Raw genomic sequence first — 24,783 nt, forward strand, 5'->3', positions numbered from 1 at the left:
AACACATTATCTCAAAATCCGCAATTATAAAGATCATAAACATGAACTTAGATATGTAAACCATCAATAAGAGACCGAACATAACCATGGATTTGAAGTCAGAAAGCAGCCGCATACGATCTTTAAGATCATTCAAAGCGGAAAGCGTTTCTTGAGCTTTGGAACGGTCATCCCAAAAAGAGGTATCAGTAGCTTTAGATTCCAAATTAGCAATCTCTTGTTCAAGTTGCTGCAAACCAGCTGAGTCTCTAATCTCTTCAACACGAGCTGATGCTATTTCAACATCTTTCCTCAATGTATAGAAATCTATCACAGATAAGCATAAAACAAAAAGAAATCAAAACCCCCTTACACAACACACAAGTAAGACCCAGTTGCAGAACAATTTCGAGTACAAATCTCAGATTTCACGTACCTTGCATCACCCACTCACTGGTTTCACTCTCATTCGATACACTCAAGTTACTCTCCTGCGCAGCGAATACTACTGGAAACAAAATTTACACATAAATTTGAGTTCTAAACTTGAAATTGTAGCGAGAGAGAAAGAGAGAGAGAGAGAGAGAGAGAGAGAGAGAGAGAGAGAGAGAGAGAGAGATGAACTTACTGGGCGATGTGAGACGAGGAGACGAAGAAGAAGAGGACAAATGAGAAAGAGAGAGCGGGAGTGAGATACGGAGAAGAGGGGGAGTCGTTGGTCGGAGAAGCAAGAGATTAGGTTTTCTGGCGATTGCGAAACTCCGACCGGGGAGAGGTCCGAGAACGCAGAGCTCCATGGACATGGTTCTGTCTGCTCAAAGCCTTTTCTCCTAATTTTCTTCTGACCTTTGCCAAGTTATCCATACGAAGCTAGCAGCCACGTCACCAATTTCAGTTTGCCCAAAAAAAATTAGTTGAACAAGTTTGATCAGACCAAAGTTATATTGTGGGTCCGAACTGCGGATTTGGTAGTGCGAAAGTAATGATTTGATAGTGTAAACCGTGGTAAGTACGGGATAAAAGTATTTACGGAACAAGTGTGGTTTATGCAAAATAAGCCATACACAATAATGTTTGATTGGTGAATAAACTATTAGCTGTATTGTTAATAAGAATTTTTTCAGTTGTTAATCAGAAATTTTTTAAACATATGTTTTTCTTTAAAATTAAAAATTTCTGTTTTAAACATAAGTAAATTGGATTACAAATTATTTTTTTCTCATGTTTTTTTTTATGTTTTTAATATAAAAAACTGGATTACAAAATTTTTATTTATGTTTTTTATTTACAAAATAAGCGGTACAAAACAATGTTTAATTGGTAAAAAACTATTTGCACTACAGATTTAATATTATTTTATTAATAACTATTATAATTATATATTTTTAATTTGTTTTGTATTAATAAATAAATATTTTTATTTTTGTATATATTTAACATAAAGTATTGTCATATATTTTCATATATTTTGTAAATACATTTTTTGTAGAAAATTTATTTGACATAAGTATGAATAAATTAGTAAAAATAATTGTATGAATAAATTAGTAAAAATATAGATAATTAATATAATTGTATATTATTATCTGTTTTGTGTTAATAAAAATTATTTTGAAACTTAAATATCCAAATTATTTAAACGAAAAGTTTAACTTCTTATGTAATTATTTTATGCACAAGTAAATTTATTATTTGTAAATAATTAAATTTTGTAGTTATTTCCTAAATATTCGAATTAATTATTATTTAATTTGTTATACATAACTTATTAGAGAGAAGACAAAGGTATTTACGGTAATGCATATTTTTGTTTTTACATATCTGTATTAAAAAATATTTAAAAGATATTGTAGTATTTTTTAGATGAAAACCGCTGGATAATAACCATAGTTAGATGTAAAAGCGGTCCAAGGCATAAACTCTTGGACAAATCCGCAAATCATCATTATTAATATATATTTTTTTTAAAACGCAAATGAACAACTTTTGTGTGATTGGTAACTTTAGTGTGGTTTTAAGAAAAAGGTATTGAAAACCGCCTTTTGAATGTTTCCATTCACACCCTATATGTGAGATAATAGAATATAAAAAGAGAGTAGATGCCAATAAATAACAAGTACATTCTAGAAAATAGCAAGAATTAGCAATGCAAAAATATTTAAAAAATATCTTTTATAAATCGTTTAAAACAATAAATTGACGTCTGTATAGATTAATATTTTTAGTTTTGAATGTTTATAGTTATATTCAATAATTCACATTGAAAACAGAAAAGTTTACAGTTTCGTGCAACCGGCGGTTATAAATCTAGTAACTAATAATAAAACAAGTTTCGACAACCGAAACAAAGGAACTTAACCGTGGACTACAAACAAACTTTGATGTTGGGCCATTAATGTTTACAAATTTGAAAGCAATACGTCTACGAACCAGAAAACCACGAAGGCCCTGTTCTTTTTAAAGTCGCTATATGAGTGATTGCGACGACCAAAACGACATTGAGGATAGCAATTAAAAAGTAAAACGACAACGGAAAAGCAAGATAACGATGCAGATATTTCTTTTTAAGAAAAAGTGTTGTTGGGGTGAAAGAAGAGTCGTCGGAATTTCTAGCGAGCGCTGTGACAGGTTATTTCAACAGTACGACAACTCTCGGCGGCTCTTTTCACAATGGCAGCGACAATTACGATTCCATTTGTGTTTATTGTTTCTGTCGCAGTCGCTAATCCAGCAACTTAAAAATGAACAGGGCCGAAGTGCACTTCTTTTAAAAGCTGCCATACACCAGGAGAGTTACTGGCCTCGGAAATGTCAAGAGATTTTGTAAAGTGGAAACAATTGTTAGTTTGTTACTTTTTTTTTTGCTTTTTTAATGTGGTTGTGTGATATGAGAAAGGTAGTGCAAAGCATTTCATATGCGGAAGTTTCCATTAGACTAGTTTAGTAAAGAAAATTTTTGCAATTATATTTAATAGTTCACAAGGATTAGAAATCTTTGCATATTTAATCGTGCAGATTCGTTGGCACGCCAAACGCGTACATCTCCGCACAATGTTATGTATGTAAACAATTTTTCCACCAATTAGCTCGTTTGAGCTAATTCTTTTGTAGTCAAAAAGAAAAAAATATATATTATCTTACCGAAAGTTATTTATATAAGAAAAGGCACTTTGTGGGCAATAGGGTAAGAAGTGTTTTTTCCTTATAACTACAAAAAAAAAAAAGCAAATATCAATCATAAAAAAGAGGGTGTAAGGTTGAAAGTTAAAAAAAAAACCCCTAATTTCTCCTACGCACTTGAAAACAATGAAAATGATGTCTGATCTTACACAGGATTTGGTAGAGGAGATATTGTCTAGGGTTCCCAAAACTTCTCTGGGAACACTGAGATCAACTTGCAAAGGATGGAATGCTTTATCTAAAGATCGGATTCTATGTAATATAGAACCAAAGCATCAGTTTCTAGGGTTCATAGTGAAGGATTTTTGGCTTTGTTCAAGGAGGTTCAATCTCCATGGAATCCTCAACGAAGACGGTGAAGAATCGGTTGACCAGTCAATAAAGGAGATTGGTATTTTACATGATAACCGCGTTGAGATATCTCTAGTATGTCATTGTGATGGCTTATTGTTATGCGTCACAAGAGACAAGTCAAGGGTCATGGTTTGGAACCCGTATTTAGGACAAAACAGATGGATAAAAACCAAAAACACAACAGACGAAACCAGGTATGCTCTTGGCTGCGACAACAACAAGAATCACAAGATATTGAGGTTTTCCCAGAACTACAATGAAATTTACGATATTAAGTCTGACTCATGGAGGGTATTAAATATCATTACCAACCGGGATAGTTTATTGTTTTCCCCTGGCACAACGTTAAATGGAAATACTTACTTTTGGATTATGAAAAATCTAGTTGTGAAAGATTCTGATTTAGATGAAGAGAGAGATTTTTTAATCTGTTTTGATTTTACGACAGAGAGATTTGGACAGCTTCTGTCTCTGCCGTCTCAGAATATTGATGATGATTGTGGAATTTTGTCTTGTGTCAAAGAAGAGAAACTCGCTGTGTTGTATCAAATTGTTGATACATCTACGGTAGAGTTAGAGATTTGGATTACTACTAAGATAGAGCCTAATGCCGTGTCGTGGATCCCTTTCTTAGTTTATATTATTGGGCCGTCCTTTGGTGATGAACTTCTGTTTGATGAAGATTGCAGTTTCTTCATTGACGAGGCGAAGAAACTCGGGTAGTTTTCGGAGACAACGAAACAGCTACTTCTTACATCATTGGAGAGAATGGATACTTGAAAAAAATGAATCTTGGAGTTGGAGGAAAAAGAATTTGTTACCCATGTATGTGCTCTTATTTCCCAAGTTTAGTGCAAACTGCAGGACGCAAAGGGGGAGAGAATAACAGGAAGAGCAAAAGGAAAGGGAAGAAGAGGGAGGGCGGAGCTAACCAACATAACTAGGTTTAACACAAAACCAGTCGTAAGGAAACAAGAAGATGATGACTATACACTAAACCAGTCGAGATTTAAGGAAACAAGAGGACTAGTGATTCATATATAATGCGACAAATAATTTGGATTTCTGAAAATATTGCCAGCTGATGCCTATGTATTTAGTCTACTTACGTTGTTGACTTGTTTCTGTAGTAAACATCAAAATCGTTTTCATCACCCTACTCCTCTCTTTTCAGTTAAGTCCAAGATATATGCACTTATATAAACAAAATTACACACAGTATTTTGATTTGCTATCCACCGGCAACATAATGATAAGTAATGAAATCAGAATCATGATCTGGTCAGAACCTTTATCAAAACATTACTTAAAAACTGAATACAAGGAGGCACGCGATTTTTTTTTTTTTTAACAAACCAAAAGCTGTTTAACAATGAAGGGCATGTGAAAGCCTTAAACAGACAAGATCTCTCCAACGAGCAAAACAAAATAGAAAGAAAGACGAAACGTCCGTGGATAGACCTCGAACCCCAAGAATAGTCGTCTATCTAGACCATAAAAAACTCAAGACGATGCATAAAAACAAAATAAAAACCCCAAAATACCCAAAACCGAAGTTAATCCGCTGATGCTTTGCCAACAAGACGTAATGATGCTGCTGCGTTACTCGTGAAACTTTCTTAACTTGCACTAAACTTGGAACATATGAGCACACGAGTGGGGTACTTGTTATCTCTAGGTTCTCTAAGATCCACTTCTTTGATGTATCCATCATTGAAAATGATGTAAGCTAGGTTGGGTTTGAGGTTATAAGTATCTCTATCGAAAACCACAACTACGTTTTTCTTCTCATCAATGAAGAAACTCGCACTGTCAAACGTAGAAAGAGTGAGTGGTTCCATATTAACCGCTAAAAACAACTTGTTCCACGATACTTGTTGAGGCTCAATCTTAGACGTAACCCAAATCTCTATCATCCCTGAACGGAACCTCCTCTTCTCTAACACTGCAAGCTGCTCTTCTCTAACACTAGAGATAATCACAGTATCGTCAGAGAAAGAGTGAAACGGCAGACCAAGACGCGGTCCAAATCTTTCTGTTGTAAAATCAAAACAGATCAAGAAATTTGAGAGATCTTTTGATCCTCTTCCTTCTATATATTTTTCTCTAGCAAACCAGTCTGGATTGAAACTAAAAACCTTCCACGAATCAGAGTTAAAATTGTAGATTTCAAACTCATAGATTCGGTGGTTCCAAACATCTTTAGTATTGAATCTCAAGATCTACTGGGTACGAAGCGAGTTGCTCTTCTTCTCCTCGTATCCCAGAGCATACCTGTCCAATAACTGGTAAGTTTTTCTGGGTTTGATCAACCTTGTTTGCCCTAAATAAGGGTTCCAAACCACAAGCCTAATGTTCATCTTGTCAACGTTAGTGATGCATAACAATAAACCGTCACAGTGAAAGATAGTGGATATACTATCAACTTGATAACCTACGTCATCGTTTAGGCTAGTGAGTTTAGCTTTACACATGATACATGATTTAACGTTGTTGTCGTCTTCGATCGTCTTAATTTGTGAATTTCATGGAGATTGACGCTGCTTAAATAAACCTTTAAATCCATCATCAACACCACCTGACACGCATTGTCCTTCGTTGCTATTGTTTTACCAAATAGCTTCTTCGTAAAACTCTGATCGTAGAATAAAGTGTTCCACGTTTTGCAAGTAGATCGCACTCGTTATCAAAAAAAAAAAAAAAAAAANAAAAGTAGACCGCACTGCTCCTATAGATATTACTGGAACCCTACAGAGTATCTCCTCCCACAAATCTTTTGGAAGATCGGACATAGCCATTGTTGAAACTGTCTGTTCAAAGTCGGATCATGCTCAGAAAACAACAGAGAATTAAAGTGATTGCTTGCAATTTTGGCTTTTGCTAGACTGATCGCAAACGAGATCTGGATAGACGCTTCTGGTTAGTGTCTTCTAACTTGTTGGAGGCAACATTTAGGCTTAATGGGCCATCATCTTTCCTTTGTTCAAATTCAATTCTAAACATGTAGGTTAATAGAGCTTGTTGTAAAATTAAATGGCATTTTTTAAAAATATATATTTTGGTGATTAACTGTAGTGAGAACTTACCTTTCTTGTATTATATTTGTATATATAGGAATATCTAATTAAAATCTAAAAGTGGAAAAGTGTACATAGAATTTTAATATGATCTAGAGAAAAACTTATATTTCCAAAGTAGATTCATTATATTTTAGTTTATATATAATGTATAACTAGATGTGACCATGTTGTGTGCATAATGATAATTGAATACAAAGAAAACTAGATCATAATGATAAAAGGTTTACTCCAAGTGGTGGTGGTCATCAAGTTAAGAAAGGGATGGGGGCTCTCCCAAAACCGCCCGCTCAAACGTGAAGATTTTGAGTTGAAACTGTTAGGGCATAGGGGCTGACCTGACATAGGAATATTTTGGAGATTTGTGGAAAAAAACATCGACTAGACATTTTATTTTTATCAGAAACAAAAAATGTTTTTCTTATTTACAAAAATTTCAAAATAAGTTTGGTTATAATAAGTTGTATACTGTTGAACCCCGTAAGTCTAGTGGCAGTTTAGTTTTATTTTTCATAGATGAAATAAAACTTTCAATTTTATTTGCTAGTGACCGTATTATTGATGCACAAGCTTTTTGGGCACCAATTGGTTTTTTTATCGTTTGTATATGGTGATCCTATTCCTCAAAATCGAGAAAAAATTTGGGATAAGTTAATGGATATTGGGTCTTTCCAAATTGATTCTTGGTTTATGATTGGTTATTTTAATGAACTTGTTGGAAATCATGAGAAGAAGGGTGGGGCTTTGCGACCAGCCTCTTCTTTTGTGCCTTTTGCTTCAATGATTCGACATTGTGGTATGTTAGAATTCCCATGCAATGGTGAGCAGTTATCTTGGAGAGGTAATTGCCATAATAATCAGGTGGTTCAATGTCGTTTAGATCGTGCTTTAGGCAATGAGGATTGGCATTGTTTTTTTTCCTCAAACAAAAGTTGATTATTTGGAAAAGATTGGCTCTGATCACTCCCCAATCTTAGCGACTTGCCTAAAATCTGTTATGAGATGCAATAAGTAATTTTGTTTTGACAAGCGATGGGTTGGGAAAGATGGTTTGTTAGGGGCGATAGAGTCGGGATGGAACCGTACAAAAAAATTTCGGGTACCAGTATTTGTGGATAGGATTAAGAATTGCAGAAATTTAATTTCTTGGTGGCGGAAGAATAAGGTTAGTATTGGCCCTTCACTCATTTCTTCTTTGAAGGCGGCTTTACAGGAAGCGAAGATGGATGATTCGTTTCCCCAAGTGGAAATTCGAAGTATAGAGAGGAAATTAAAAGAGGCATATCATGATGAGGAAATATATTGGCAGCAGAAAAGTAGAAAATTTTGGCTTAGGGTTAGGGACAAAAATACAAAAAATTTCCAAGCCTCTACTAAACAACGGCGGGTGAGGAATAAAATTGTTGGCTTATTTAGTCCTGATAATGTTTTGGATGAGTCTCCAGCGGGTGTGGAGAATATTGCTTCAAAATATTTTGAGGACCTCTGTAACGCCCCCGATCCGTCCACCCGGCCGGACTAACCGCGGACCGGCCCGGAGGTCATCACAATCAAACAACTGCTTGCGATCCGCCCGAAGTTCCACCAACGAATTAGGTTCCCCAGCCAGTCCACCGACAGCCATCTATCCGCTACGTACTTCCCTTAGGTTTTTCAACCCTCGGTACGTACGCGGCGTTGTGCTGGCCCGGACTAGACCGTACCGGCTCCACTTGTCCGAAAATATATAAGAAAATAAGTCGATTTATTATATTATATAATGTTTACAAATCATCGTAACACAAAGAAAAACAGTTGGATCCATGCGAAAACAATAAACAAGAAAACACGGATTTTTGCAACACAACATGGAAACATTCTATCCGATACCCTTAACTCGACTCTACCCACTTAATTTCCGTGCAAGAAAAACAATTGTAGAGAAGGGTGAGTAATCTATGATTACTCAATGAGTTGGGCAACCCTCTAACATGCTATCCCCCTCTAACATGCTATCTCAACCCATCCAACTACCCTAGCAACCCCACAATCAAAGCACGCAATGCGGAAGCGCAAACAAGCAGGCAAACAAACACACACTATCAAGCAAGAAATAAACAAGACATGACTCGTCTAACCCTTGTCACTAACTTGGCCTCCACGCCACTTCACCCGCAATCATTGCCAAGGTGGAAAATGCTAGCGGTGCATCAAGATAACTTGACCACCCTAGTCATCACACAGTCAGGCATCCACGCCGTGACCGACACTACCAGACTTAACCCAGGGAGATAACAATCAACCTAGGGAACCACCACCAAACCTACGGAAAACTCATCCTAGGGCCCATCGATCCTCTGTCCCGACCCAACACTCTTCCACGTTTATACCACAAAGGCAACCAGCCGGACACACCAAAATCCTCCGCGTTGTTACCCCCAAGTAAACAACTGGGCACACCATACCGCATCGTCATACGGTTCGGGCTAGTAGCTAGCTAGACACCGAATTTGTCCTGCCATGAGATCCCTCTGGATTAGCTCACCGGACATTCACAACACATGTCGGGAACAAAGATCGACCTCTAGCTAATAACCGAGACGTTTAACTCGCGAACTAGCTAGGACAACACTTAACTCTAGGACTCAAGACTCAAGGAATTAAGTACAACCATACCACACGCAAAACATGCAAGCGTCACACGCAAGCAACAATCAATCACCACACACAAAGCTTAAGCAACAAGAAAACAATCATGCAACTTAAGAAAATTCTAATCATGCATGTATCCTATATGCTCCCAACCCCAAAAGTTTTAACCTCAAGTTAAATTTTTATTTATAAATTTTGCATGCATCTTTACCCCATATTTTTCACATGCATGCGGCTCCTTCCGTCCAGAAGATTCTCGCATGACTTAAGAGAATAACACTCCAATGGTCTGATCTCCCATCAACACCATGAGGTTAAATTTCCTTGGTTAAATTTATCCTCGCATGGCCTCACCAACAACCCCTAATTACAACTTAGAGGTTAAACTTATTCTTTTAAATTTTTGGGTCCTGATACGGCTCTTTCCATCCTGGAGATTCTCGTATGGACTCACCAAAAACAATATCCCCTCATCTAGACTGATCTCCCATCATGCAAAATTAAATATTTTTTTTAATATGCGTGATACACCCCCAATTCACTAAATTTTTAAGTAAGAACAATTCTTACTAATTTTCCATCGATCCCCATGACAGAGAAAATTCTAAACTCAAATATGCAAGACATTTCACACTTGCAAGTGATTTTTTTTTTAAATATTTTACCAATCCCTTAGAAAAATCTCAAAACACCCAAAATCAATCATGCAAGGCATTTCACACTTGCATGAGATTTTGTTTTCTAAAAAAATTTCCAACCCTCCAAATGGTTTTAAAACCTTAGATCTAGCATGCAAGGCGTTTCATACTTGCATCTAGTCTAAGAAAAAGCCTTTCTCCCCCAAGAATGCTTAAAACCCCCTTGAATCCCTCTTGACTATATGCAATCTTCTAGATCTACATGCAACAAGAAACAAATGCAATACACAAGGGCTGATGCAAGAGCTAGAGAGCTAATGCACCTCCCATAAGAAAAATCCACAACTCACCTTGGCTTTGAAGACCTTTGGCTGACTTGAGCTTCACCACACCACGCCGATCTGACAGCACCTCCCCTTGATCTTTAGCTTCTCCCACCGACGAGATCTCCTCTTCTTCTTCCTCTTTGTTCGAAATCAAGAGATTTCTTCTTTAAGAGAGTTGAGAGAAAAATTTGGGCAGAGTTTGGTTGTTTGAGAGGGTTTTGGTCGAAAATGAGAAGTCAAGGGGTGTATTTATAGCCCCACACTCGACTTCTTCAGCTTGGCAAATGGCAAAAATCAAGTGACAAGTGTCACATTTTTTGCATGTACTCTCCCCCACTCGCGAGTGTATTTTACTCGCTGGTAAAGGAGGCTTAATCCAGCGACATGTGGCGTCTCACTCCCATGCAGAGACTCTTCCACTTCCTCATCCTTCCCGCATCTCTCTTGCGTCCCAAGCTCCCGCTCTTGTCCGCAAAAATGACCCATTCGTCCGCGAGTCTATTTCCTCGGTAGTCCCGGTCCTCCTGACCATGACATCGGTCTTCCTCGTCTTTCTCTGGACCTCTTTTCCGTGACATTCCATTGTCTCGTCCATCTCTGAACCTTTCGTACCATGCGTACGATCCGTCTATAGTTCCGCGGTACCTTAACCGTTCGGTTGGTACGTGGCCATTTTGTTCCCATGGTCCGTTTTGCGTCCTTTGTACCATTTTTCCATGGCCATTACTTTCCTTTTCCTTCCTTTGGTCCTTTCACCATCGTCCTTGATCATCCATCGTCCAACGAACCGGATGTTCCAACGATTCACGTCCGTTCTTCGGCCTTGGACCCTTCTGCGACTTGGTAACTTTAGGCACAAGTTACTTAGGTCGTTCTCGGAAATTTTATTTTCTTTGTATTTCCGAGATATCTCCACTTCTTTCGTACACGTTCTTCGTGTCCGGTACGTACTCTGTGATACGGGTCATTATATTCTACCCCCTTAAAAGAATTCGTCCTAGAATTCTAAAAGAAAATAAGTTCTAACCTTCCCCCACAGGTTTACATGATACCCTATAACATGGCTAACAGGTGCCTAGGGTTCTCTCAAGAACTTACACATCCTACAGTAGCACTCGCATCGTTCAGGCGGCTGGTCAACACTTGGTTCAGCAGGCGGGTTTACAGAGGTCGAGGTCACAGGCTCTGGAGCTTCACTTCCACTTGGTCCACCTTCATCCGTCCTCACGGGTCTTGTCGGACAGTTTTGTAGTTGGTGCCCAAATGCACCACACTCACAACACACCACCACATCTCCCGGTCCTGGAGTGCACAAGGCGGCTCTCCAGCAATAGCAAGCTCGGTGACCACTCTCACCACATGCCGCACAATGGACTGAGTTTCTTATTTGCACTCGGGAAGGGTTAGTTACTCGCTTCCTGGCTTGTGAACGGGTTCTTACCATTCCCCTCCGTGTTCGTATTTCCTCACGTTCCACGGGTCCGATGATATCACTCATAAGCCTGGTCCGCTTCTCACTCGGCTGTCCATGTTCCAGTCGAACTACTTCCTTTCTCAGATGACCCTCCTCGGCTAACTTCTCAACCAACTCCATCATGGAGTCCTTGAGCTCTTGGACCATTCCTTCCACTATCTCACCCCTTGATTCTTGGTCAGGTACCATTTCTTGGTTCCCTCTTTGCTCACCATCAGCCTCATCCACTTCACGTTTAGTGATCATATCCTGGTCTTCTTCGGGTTCACCCCCGACTCCTCTTGTACCACTTTCCGCGTTCAGGTTTTCCACCACTTGTTCTTGACCCACCCTTGGTTCAGTTTCAGCCATTGGTACATGAACATTCTCGGATTCCGCCTCAGCCTAATCCTGATGTTCGTTCATCGGCTTCATCTCACCCAAACTCAACCGCCTCATCATGGACTCGTTGTTGATCTCCACCTCTAGCAGCATTGGATCCCATTGACCCATCCTCCTTGCCGCATCTCTTTGGTTCTCGATCTCTTGAGCCTTTACACTCTGCTCACTACCGACTTGTCTTGCCCATGGCATTGGGTTAGACACTGGCTCATTACAGCTTGACACTGGTACTGCTACCGGTTCAGGTTGAGCCTCTTCTCTAGCCGCTTCCCTTGGTCTCCTTTTTGATTTGACAATGAGGGTTGGTATACCCTCCTCATCCTTGGACCATTCTTCCACCACTTCCAGGTAATCTGTCAGATCCCGATCCTAAAAACCCGTACACGGCTGTACAGGCCGATAAAAATTTTCTTAGGGCCTATGCGATTTCTACTCGTTCGTTTAACAATATGCAACAACAGAAAAGTATAACAGGTTCAATAACTTAAAAATACGCATTCATTAACTTAGAAATTCAGATTATCCTTAACAACCATTCTTACCATCATGCCTGGTACCAATACAATCCTTAGAAATAAAAGCCATAATTAAAACTACCCAAAGCCACCATCCTTTTCCTCCCTTGCCTCCGTCACACGAGCTGGTCAGCCACTAATGTCCTGCTCACCGGACCTTTCTTTTCCTGCGTCCATATAAAGGAGGCGTAAGCAAACAAGTTTGCTTAGTCGAGCGGTCATCCTGTCTCACTAGGCTCAGTTCAATAATCTCAAACCAACACAGGGTATATTCCAATCAAGTCATGCAAGTCAAACAATTCACATAGGTTAGTTGTCCAAGTCGTTTAGACCAACCACCATTCATATAGCAATAGAACACATTAACCATTAACTAAGACAAGCAATTAACGAGATTAAATAAACCACAAGTCAAGAGAATCAACCATGGAACTCGGCCACAGTCACGCACTCACCTTCGGTTTTGACCTACGGTGCTAATCTCTCAATCCCTATGACCAATTAGGATCCCCGCCTCTACACGGACAGATCTACATCGTTAACCATCGATGTATGAACCATATACTATCGACAGATCAAGGTGGAGAAAGACTTACCGTTCTTCTCTCGATCTAGACTTAGGAATTCTCGGCCAAGCTCGATGGAAACCCTTCTCTCTTTCTCTTGCGGCGGCTAAAAAGGTTTTATGCGAAAACTAGAGAATTTATCTAGGGGTTCTATCCTTTAAATAGGGTCGACTAAACCGCCTTGATTTGCCCCAAAACGATAAGCCCTATCGACCAATATTGCCTTTTTCCGCGAGTTTCCATTTCTCTCGGGTTTCCTTCCCTTGAGTTGGCTTAAATATTTGCAAGAGTTCCGAGTTCCCGGGCCACCCATCAGCCCATGGTCTAATCGGTCCATCCTTGTCCATCGGCCCGACCAGCGTTCACCGATGCGACCATTTCCGGATAGTCCTACTTCACTATCACTCTCACTATCACTATCACCATCACTAGGACTTTCACTGTAATGACCCTCACCAAAGGGTAAAATTCAAAATAAAAACCCCTGGCCAAAGGAGTGGAAAGGACATAAAGGGAAGGCAAGGAAGGAAGGTAGAAGAATTACGGAAGGAATGTCCGATAAATTCTGGACAGATCGAGAGATGGCCGGTGGTACCATGTACCATGTACCGTACCGGACGTACGTGCACCGGACGTACCAGACGAATGCCGAAGGGAATTCAAGAAAATTTGAGCGGACCGAGAGATGGCCGAGTTGTCTTAGACGTACTGCCCGAGTCGACCGAGACGTATTAAGCCAATAGTACCCGAGGAGCCGAGAGAACTGTCCGAGTATTGCCGAGAGAGCCGATGGTGTCTGAGCGAGACCGAGAAATGTCGAGAACTGTCGAGAGCGTCGGACGAAGGGACGAGTTTTGCCGGAGAAAGCAAGAAATCGTGTGCCTTTGTAAAACTGACCAATCAGATTACATGCACACATGCAAAAAGAATTTTGGTGTTATAAATGGAAGGTCGCGAGGGGATTGGGCGGTGTAATCCACGCGCCACATGCAAACAAAGAGAGCACCACTTGTCAAAACGCACTAAGGAAGATGAAGGAGAAGTTGAGCCTATAAATAGAGGGCCTGCGATTTCATTTGTGGTTTTTCTCTCATTTTCTCTCATTCCTCCCAAACACTAAAACACTCAAGCTTTGTTCTCTCAAAGCTGAGAGAGAGAGAGAGAGAGATCATCGAGAGATATTGCTTGCGCCGAGAGAAAAACAAAGGAGAGATCATCGAGAAGGAGACGGTGTCGGTGTCAAAATCAAGTCGAGAAGGAGACGGTGTTTGTGTCGAGGACAAGCCGAGAAGAGACGGTGGTTGCGGACGAAAGCGGTCGAAGAGCGGGAAGCCGTTTAACGCGAAGGAGAAGATTGTCTGATCCGCGGTGCAGTGAAGTCCATCCATCATCCGTTGCCCCAAAGTGAGTTCTGTGGTTTTGTGTGCGGGACAAAGCATGGATCTTTAGATCTTTGCGAGTGACCTTTGCGTGATGCATTTAGACTAGATTCATGTTAGAATTGGTTTAATTTGGTGCATGCGAAATATGGTAGGATTCATGCTAGATTCATGTTAAGGGAACATCGAATTTGAATTAAGAATCACCATGCAAGATAAATTTGGATGCATTTTAAGTAAAATTGGAACACTTAAAAGTTGGTTAAGAGGATTGCATGCATGTTGAGACTTAGCGAATTTACTAGCAATATCTCTTGCTTGAAACCGGTTGCATGTATGATTAAATTGGGAAGTTTGTTAGCAATTTTTATTGCGTAAAATTGGATGAGGTTAGCTTGCATGCTTAATTAGACTTAAAGGATTTAAATGGGTTAAATCGCTTAAAATGGATTGCATTCGTAATCGAACTTGTTGCATTAATATGATTAAGTAGTTAAATGGATTGCATGCTTGTAAAACAATCTAAGTCGCATGAATTGTTATTCTATTGCTTGTTGATTATTGCATGTTTTCTTGCTTGAATTTCTTGTTTGTGTTGCTTGATTTTTCTTGCTTGATTGGTTGGTTTATTTTAGCAAAATCTCTTGAATTTGTTTCTCGAGTCCTAGCTAGAATATAGTGTCGATCTTCTGTTCCAAATACGGTTCTGTCTCGCGAGAGTTCCCGATGACCACTCGCGCGGGACAATGTCACGGCTAGCTAGCTACTAGCGTGACCGTTACATGACGATGTAACCTTTGGGGCTCATGCTGGTTATCTTTGTGGTTTCAGCATGGGAAGTGTTGTGGAATGGAACAAATTATCGAGGGCCCATAGGTGAAGGAGTCTAGGGTATTTCAAGCGTCCCTTGTTTTATTCTAGTCGTCCTTGCGAGTCGTGTAAGAGTTAAGAGTCTATTGTGTCCAAGTGAGCATGCATATAAGCAGTCCTTGTACCTCTAGTCAACTTTCTCTGTGTCTAGCGAGTATAGTTCGTCCGAGTAGGGTCGTGTCGTTCTAACTTCTCTCGCTTGTTTATTATTGTTGCTTCCGCTTTGTTTCTGTTGCGTTGCTTTGATCACTTGCTTGCTAGTTTGCCTTGCTTGTTTATTTGCTTGCTGGGGTAGTCGGGTTGGGAAGTAGAATCCTGTTTAGGAGAAAGGGGTGCCCAGGCTCACTGAGTAATCTTAGGTTACTCATGATATTATTTTGTTTTGCAGGAAGCCAAAGTGAGTCTAGAGCTGGAGCAAACATTAGGATACCGGATAGGGTTTTATTGTGTTCTTTGTAAAACCCTATATTTTCATAAGCGATTGATGACAAGTTATCCGACTATCTTTATATATTGTTTTAATGATTTATTTTCAATGTAATAAACTATTGAAGTAATGTATTCGGTTTTCGGGGAAAGCATGGCAAGTTGCAAATGGTACTCGGCCTTGTCCGGGTCAACACAACGCACCAGGCCGCAAGGGTTGCAAAGCCTAAGTAATCTCGGTTGCGGGTGGAATTGTGCTAGGGAGGACCGGTTGGGAAGTCTGCAGCTTCCGTCCCTCGACTGGATCACCTTGGTACAGTTTCCATGGTGGCATTTCGTGGCAGTCCGATGGCCTGCGTGGTCATAGAACGGTTCGGGGGCGTTACAACGGTGGTATCAGAGCGGTGTTTTTGAACCCGCGAGCACTTGTGCATTTCAAAATTTTATCGAGTAAATGTGTCGCAAAAACACAAATTTTATCCGGTTATTTGCTTGTCTAGTTTTAAGTTGAAACTTAGACTGGACTAAGCATCTCACCTTGTTTCTTGTGGGTTTTAGATGTCTTCAGGTGATTCAGGTTGCAGGGATGGTTTAGGAGATGAGGGGCCAAGACATGAGGGTTGTAATCATCACAATGGGTATTTGTCGATGGAGTCAGAGAGTAGTCATGTACCAATAAATCCAAACACTTGGAGTGTGGATCGGCGATTGATTGGAGAAGGGGACAGTATGTCTATTGAGACCGATCCATCTGAGTGTCTAGACGAAACGGAGGAGGTAGAGCTCGCCGATAAGTTACAGAAGTTGCTGTTAGAACTTGTGGAGGATCATTATGACGAGGTTAATCCAGAGGACTATATGAGAGAGTACCTGGAGGCAGTCGAGAGGATTCTGAACTTCTTGACGGAGATGCATTCACCAGGAGAAGAAGTTGCTGCTAGTAGGAACAGAGTGACACCCGAGATCGGAGGTACCAGTACGTGACAACCAGTGGAGGAAAAAGCAGAGACGGTCGCAGAAATTCTTTGAAGGTTGAACGAGTTACACTCACCGGAGAGAGCGGATGGAGTTGAGGGTGAACCTATAGTACCGGAGGCCGAGAGACAAAGGAATCCAGGTGACGGAAACTCTAAGTCGGAGGAGCCGACGACGAGAAGGGAAGTGTTTGTGGAGGTGATCGAAATTTTGTCAAGTGATGACGAGGGGATACCAACTTTGGTGGTGGAATCAAGAAGTGACCAAGACATAATGCCAAGAGACCAAGACCAAGAAGCTGTCGCGAGTGTGGAGCCTAGAGAAGATGTGAGACCAAGGGCTAGTTCAAGCCGAGATGTGAGAAACCAAGGCGGACCAGATCGAGTAATGCCCGACCAAGTAATACCGGACCAAATTGTGCCTTGACACAACAGTCCTATACGAGCCATACCGTTGCAGATGGTGTTAGCTGATCAAGAGGAAGAACCAAGAGACTTAGAATGGGAGAGGATGTCTGAGTTAAGAAGATTAAACCGAAGTCATGTAAGGTTTGAGGAAGGAGAAAGCAGTTCAAAGAGGCCAAGGACGTCCTATAAGGAGATGCAACTGAGAGAGCAGCAGGAAGCGCAGTCTGTGACTACGCAACCAAGAGGCAGGCTGAGGACTAGAGCTACTGCCCGGAAGAGAGTGGTTTATCCAAACCAAGTCCACATGAGGAATCAACCTTATTGTGATCTGTGCGAGGGAGTTGGACATTGGACCAGAAACTGTTGGAGGACAACACTTCGACGTATGTTTTCCATGGAGAATACGGTGTGTGAGGATTGTGGGATGCGAGGGCACTTTGCCTATCAGTGTCCGAACCCGGAGTACGTGAAGCACTCAAGGCCTTGTGATTCGTGTGGTATGCCGGGACATTTGAACAACCATTGCTGGAGGGAAAGACCACAACGTCCGTTGATCCTAGATCATATCATATGTACCGAGTGTGAGGGAAGTGGACATTTCCCTCCTAGCTGTCCATACCGAGTTGTGCGAGAAAGATCGAACCCATCAAGCCAACTTGTGCATACGGGGGAGAACCCGTTAGACCGAGCTATTCGAGATGAAGAAGAACCGATGAATCAAGCTGGAACCTCATTGGCTGGCGCCTCTACCTCAACCGAGTCTCCCGCTGAACCGTTACCTGATGAACCGGCTAGGGCGTGTGTGTGCACTTGTGAAGAGTGTACTAGGCCCAGGAACCAGTAGATGGTTGGGAGTAAGGNGAGTAATGCCCGACCAAGTAATACCGGACCAAATTGTGCCTTGACACAACAGTCCTATACGAGCCATACCGTTGCAGATGGTGTTAGCTGATCAAGAGGAAGAACCAAGAGACTTAGAATGGGAGAGGATGTCTGAGTTAAGAAGATTAAACCGAAGTCATGTAAGGTTTGAGGAAGGCGAAAGCAGTTCAAAGAGGCCAAGGACGTCCTATAAGGAGATGCAACTGAGAGAGCAGCAGGAAGCGCAGTCTGTGACTACACAACCAAGAGGCCGACTGAGGACTAGAGCTACTGCCCGAAAGAGAGTGGTTTATCCAAATCAAGTCAACATAAGGAACCAACCTTATTGCAATCTGTGTGAGGGAGTTGGACATTGGACCAGAAACTGTTGGAGGACAGCACTTCGACGTATGTTTTCCCCGGAGAATACGGTGTGTCCAAACCCGGAGTACGTGAGGCACTCAAGGCCTTGTGATTCGTGTGGTATGCCGGGTCATTTGAACAACCATTGCTGGAGGGCAAGACCACAACGTCCGTTGATCCCAGACCATGTTATCTGTACCGAGTGTGGAAGAAGTGGGCATTTCACTCACAGCTGTCCGGACCGAGTTGTGCGAGAAGGATTGAACCCATCAAGCCAACTTGTGCATACGGGGGAGAACCCGTTAGACCGAGCTAGTCGAGATGAAGAAGACCCGATGAATCAAGCTGGAACCTCATTGTCTGTCGCCTCTACCTCAACCGAGTCTCCCGCTGAACCGTTACCTGATGAACCGTCTAGGGCGTGTGTGTGCACTTGTGAAGAGTGTACTAGGCGCAGGAACCAGTAGATGGTTGGGAGTAAGGGAAGTGTTCCTTTTGAATTTGTGTGTAAGGATTGGATAGTTTTTTTTCTTGTGTTGTAGGTTTCTAGACTTAACCTTTGTTGTGTTATCTAGGATCCAAAACCTTGAAGTATCGGCTAAGTGTTGTAGAACCTCGTATCTTTTGTAAAGTACCTTATGTTCTTTAGCCGTGTTGTTGTGTTGTTAAAACTGCTTGCTAACCTTTGCTTGTTTAAAATGCTTGCTTTGATTGTTGCTTGAGTTTTATAGGTTGCATAGTTAATTGCATAATTAGCTTGCATTGCTTCAACGCGATTGATGAGGATTCACGTAAGTCACCACAAAGCGCGATCAGACAAAAAGAGAAGAAGTTCAAGAGAAGTTCAAGAGAGTTCAACCAGGAAAGGGCAACCAATTCAGTTAAAAAGCAACAAGAAGGAGAAGAGAAAAATGATGGAGGAGGATGAGGCAGATTCAAAGATATCAAAAGAGCAAAAGAGCGGCGCAAATCGATCGAAATGGCAAAACAACTTGAGAAGGTCAAACCAAGTATAATCAAGGAAGTAATGTGTGATCCAAGAATTAAGTGCAAAAGAGGATGCAAGAAGATAACGCGGAGAAGACGAAACTGTCTATAAATAGACAAAAAGGGTGCAAGAAATTAATGAACGGCGGAGAAGAAGCATTATTATGCTAAGCGGCAAGAGATGGGTGAAGTTATTAAACCGAACCTCATAAGTAACAGACTTAGAAGAAGTTGGGCGAGATAAGAAGTTGACCAAGGAAGGATAAGATGCAGAACATGTTTTCAAGCCAGTAAAGTTTTATTAAATCAAGTGTGGCGAGGAGTTGGTGGTAATATGGGAGTCGAAGAAGAAAAAATTCGCAAATAGAGGCAGACATTGAAGATGGATAAGTCAATATTTTCTACCAAGATCATTCAAGCAGGTTCAGAACTAAAGTCAATCAATAACTTTTTTGATATACTTCTTTTCAAAAATACCATTTTTTGTTATTTTCATTTTTGCCCTCTTTTATTTTTTAATGACCATTTTACCCTTACATGAAAATATTTGACAAAAAATTTCGACAAAAAAAATTCCGCCAAAAAAAATTACAAGGCTTTAAAAACCTTTTAAAAACCTTATAAAAACTTTGTAAATGCCTTATAAAAACCTTATAAAAAAACCTTTTAAAAATGTTTTAAAAACATTTTAAACACCTTTTAAAAACCTTGTAAATATTTTTAAATGCTTTTACAAGGTTTTTAAAAGGTGTTTAAAAAGTTTTTAAAAGATTTTGTATAAATATTAAATTTTTTGGCGGGAAATTTTTTCAATTTTGGCGGAATTTTTTTTTTGGCGGGAAAAAAAATAGTTTTTGACGGGAATTTTTTTTCGATTTTGGTGACTGTACATTTTTGCTATCACTCAAAAAGGTAATTTGGTCATTTTGTATATCAAGAGGGGTAGTTTTGAGAGGGGTATTTATAAAAAGGGGCATGCAAAAAGGGTATTTTTTGAGAATGCCCCTTAAGATAATAACATTAGATCTACGTAAAATTTACATATTTATATCTAAAAAATAATTCCTAAATCAAAAAAGAAAATTGATAAAACTAATATATTTTTGATTGTACGATGTGTGTTTTCTCAATTAGATTTTGACATGTATAAACAAAATAATAATTCATTAAGCATGTATATTATTGTTAATCAAGAAATAGTGAATAACAAATCTAAAATAAATTACATAAGCTATGTCAAAATAATTATTATTTTTGAAACGTAATAGGAAAAACTAATATAGAAAATAATATTATATGTACATAAAATTTACATGTTTATATCAAAAGCTTAAATCTTTGATTTTTTTTTTGATATAATTTTGCCGATCTATTGTGGGTCTTTTATTCGTGCGGGTTCTTCAATGGAAGTTATTAGATGCAATGAAATAGAATCAAAGTATATAAATTACGCTAAATTAATCGAGGATGGAGACACTGATGGAAGTTCCAAAAGTAATTCTACAGTTAATAGTGTTATATGTTTCGAAGATTAATCGGTGGTTGATGTATTTGGTCAAAATCTAGAGTTTTCTCTTCTAAATAATGTCAATGATTCCGGTACTAAAACAAGAGCTGCTTGACCGAGTAATTGAGAAGCGATTTTGTAATTTTGGTAGTTGGAACGGTAAATCGTTTTAAAATTGGTTTCAAACCTGATTTACGTGGTTTTCTATCGAATTTGGTTCCTAAACTGTTTAAATCCTAGTATATAAAGAAATATATGAGAATTTTTTATTTGGACAGAAATAAGTTGAGAACTTACGATTCGAGAATATTTGAGATGAGATCATAGTTCTAAGTAGTTTAATTACAATGCGATACTTCTGAGGAGTAAATAAGACATCGATCCTTAACGTGATTATGACATATATCATGTTTTGGATTGTTTATAAAGTTTCTATTTTGTATATCTGAATTATCTAAGGCTTTATATATACTATCAAGATTATAATATTGAACTTTGATTGAGTTGGTCATAAAATCATTGTAATAGAGTAGATAATTTTCACCACTAGTTCATCCAAAATATCTTTGGAGTAAAAAAAAATTCATGGTTAAAAATATTATGTCACAAAACAATTTTAGTAATTATAAGATTGCCTAGAAACATCAAATTTGTTTAATTTGTTTAAAAGACATTTTATAGGTGGTAATAAAGAACATATATTAACAATAAAATAATTTAGGGTTTAAGAGCATAATTTTAATGGTGAAACATATAGTAAAATTGTACGTAGTTACTACATTATATGTTGCTTTGATGAATTATTTGCATGTAAAATATTTTGTAATAAGTTGCGAAACGTTTTAGAAATTTGACAATAATAATTTTGTAATGATGAGTATTTGACAAAAGTTTTGGTGGGGTATAATATAGCTTTAGATTTATGACAACCCGTCCTCCGCCCCAACGGATCCCAAGCTGGCCCTGCAGGACATCGATCCTAACCCCTCACTGTGGATAGGAACTATTCATCCAAATCCACCAGTAGGTTATTGGTGCGCCAGGCGTTCCTCGAACCATAGTCCCCACCCTTTAACAACCTTCCCACAGGACAAGCTGTCACCAATTGATCTACAGGTCAATTGGTGACAACTTGTCCTGTGGGAAGGTTGTTAAAGGGTGGGGACTATGGTTCGAGGAACGCCTGGTGCACCAATTACCTACTGGTAGATTTGGATATCCACAGTGAGGGATTAGGATCGATGCCCTGCAGGACCAGCTTGGGGTCCGTTGGGGCGGCTAGCGGTGGGCTAGTGGGATCCGCGGGACGGGTTGTCACAAGATTATTGTAATAATTGCTATAATATATTAAAAAAATATAAAAATATAAATACGTGTATGAAGGTAAATACAAATATGATTTTGGTGGGATATAATTTAGCTTTAGATTATTGTAATAATTGTTATAATATATTAAAAATATAAAATATAAATAAGTGTATGAAGGTAAATACAAATCTGATTTTTTCTCTAACTAAAATTGAAGGACCCACAACCGAGAACTCCTACGCCAAGGGATAATTTAGGTGCCTGGACGAGTTGAACGTGAAACGACTCGACACGTGTTTCTAAAAAAAAATTGGGGTGTTGTATACCATTTTGCCAAAATACACCCTCTAGTTGTCTATTTTTTTACAAATAAAAACATCTTTTATTAAGTAAAGTATGCTCATTTTAGTGGAGTAATCATCTCAGAAGCCCCAAGTAGAAAATATAATCTCCTATCTTCTTCTCTATTTTACATACCCCTATTTCATTTAAGTTAATGTTATATTCCGATTTTACCCTTCAATTCATTTTCTTCATTTTCCCCATTATTTTTAGATTTTGAATTAATTAGATAAAGGAAACAAAATGTGAAAAAAAAAGCTAGTTTGCTGCTCTACTCGACGTCGTTGATTCCGTCGCCGACGATTCTTCATCGGAGCTCTCTATTATCGTCGTGTCATCAAAATTTTGAGTTCTATCAAGCTCTCCTTTATAATGCAGGTGCATTCTTCAACAAACATAAGAATAGTTGAATTGGATTAGGTTTTAAAATTTTAAAATTTAGATTGGATTTTGTTGGAGATGCTTAGCAAATTGGGTGTTTTACCATGGTTTATGGGTTGACTGAGCTATTAGATGATAAGAAATGGATTTTATGGTTGAATTGCAGTGAATTTTAGAGATTTGAATGAGCTCCCAGATTCGATTCGATTTTGAGTTATCGCGATTGTGTAAAACTGGTGGAACTGGTAATAATAGTAAAACTGTTAATACTGATTAATGTAGTACAACCAAAAAAAGCTAGTATTATTACTTACTAGGTGCTTCCCCACGCAACGCGTGGGTTGTGGTGTAGTTGGCACTTTCTTGTTTTTTTGGTCTTTTTCGTTTTCTCTTTTGTATTATTTTGTTTTAATTAGGCATATATGGGCTTCACAGTCACTTGTATTTACCCACTATATCTTTATACCATTTCGTTTAGATGTGTACAATTGTGGCGTTTATTTTTTATGAATTATGAGGATGTTGTTTTTTGGTTTTGAGGATCCAATCTTATCATTGACTGATATTGTTTCCAATACATCTATTGTATTTTAGATTTTCTAATTAACTGCTTATGTAAACCCTTCAGACGCTGTTGTTGCAATAATAAGTTATTTTTAAAAATAATTATCTTCTGTGTAAGTGATTATGTTTGTATGCCCATGTTTTGGTCTAATATCAATAAGATCGTTTCTGTTTTTCTTTAGTTGGCTTTGAAACCAATTTTGAGTTAAGCAAATAATGGGTCGAATTATGGTGTTAATAAGTAATATAAATTCTTATGTATATATATTGTATATATGTAACAATAAGTTTAGCTAACTAAAAAATTCTGTAATATTTAAATATAATCTTGAACACATATATATATATATATATATATTATTTTTGGGAGGAATGTATGGAATTATTGGATAGAAGTTATTTTTGAGTTAAATGACCCTTGATGCCTTTAAAGTGAGTTAAATAATAATAAATTTTTATATGCGTCTTGACTTTTTTTAAAAGGAATACCAAGTGTTTCCTTCCAAATTTGAAGTGACATAGTATTTTAGTTTTCTTATATGATTTTATGAACTTCAATGTAAAGGTTTTTCAAAGTAATAAGTACACTCACAATGATAGAATTATAAAATTTGGAGAAATGTTTATTTCGATTAATCATATGCTCTTTTAAATATATTAAATAAATATGTTGTTGTTCCTACAAATAATACAACATATATTATAGTTTAATCATTGAGTTAAGCAATGGAAATGGAACTTGTGATTGCAAGACAAAATGCTTATATATATTATGTTACACATTGATCGTTTAAAAATGAATAGAAACATCTAATTCTCAAATAAAGTTAATTTTTTTGTTAAAACCAACATATGTGAATTTAAATTTAACTATGCAAATTTAAAAAATAAATATGAATAGATTAGAAAGGCAAGAAATATAAAAGAAATATTTTATTTTTATATAAATAAAATAAAAATTAAAAACAATGTTAAATATATATAATACTTTCTAAATTAAAATATAGAATCAAACTCTTACAAGTTACAACACATATGAGATATAACAACATTTGATATTGGTGGGAGAGGAGGAGAGAATGATTACTATAAGATGATAATCCAAATTAGATAATTGAGCTAAATCTTTAAAAAATAGAACATTGTAAAAAAAAAAAATATATATATATATATATATATATATAATACTCTCTAAATTAAAATATATAATCAAACTCTTACAACACATATGAGATATAACAACATTTGATATCGGTTGGAGAGGAGGAGAGAATGATTACTTATAAAATAAT

At 38.4% G+C, this 24,783-nt stretch overlaps 2 protein-coding genes and 1 pseudogene across 2 annotated transcripts in view; 1 reads left to right on the forward strand and 2 right to left on the reverse strand.

Moving 5' to 3' along the window:
- Positions 1 to 1,162, reverse strand: part of LOC104728206 (peptide chain release factor PrfB1, chloroplastic-like) — a 2,078-nt gene extending 916 nt beyond the window's left edge. The window contains exons 1-3 of the mRNA XM_019231915.1: positions 608 to 1,162; positions 416 to 487; positions 6 to 306 (exon numbers count right to left, since the gene is read on the reverse strand). Coding sequence (XP_019087460.1) covers positions 6 to 306; positions 416 to 487; positions 608 to 782 — 548 coding nt within the window. The 5' untranslated portion in view covers positions 783 to 1,162. The remainder of the gene's footprint in view (positions 1 to 5; positions 307 to 415; positions 488 to 607) is intronic.
- LOC104728207 (F-box protein At3g19880-like) lies at positions 1,562 to 4,575 on the forward strand. Its single transcript, XM_019232684.1, has one exon. The coding sequence runs from the start codon at positions 3,286 to 3,288 to the stop codon at positions 4,234 to 4,236; it is 951 nt and encodes a 316-aa protein (XP_019088229.1). The 5' UTR covers positions 1,562 to 3,285; the 3' UTR covers positions 4,237 to 4,575.
- LOC104728208 lies at positions 4,997 to 6,311 on the reverse strand (annotated as a pseudogene).

This window comes from Camelina sativa, chromosome 11 (assembly GCF_000633955.1).
Source record: "Camelina sativa cultivar DH55 chromosome 11, Cs, whole genome shotgun sequence".
In the NCBI taxonomy this organism is placed as follows: Eukaryota; Viridiplantae; Streptophyta; class Magnoliopsida; order Brassicales; family Brassicaceae; genus Camelina; species Camelina sativa.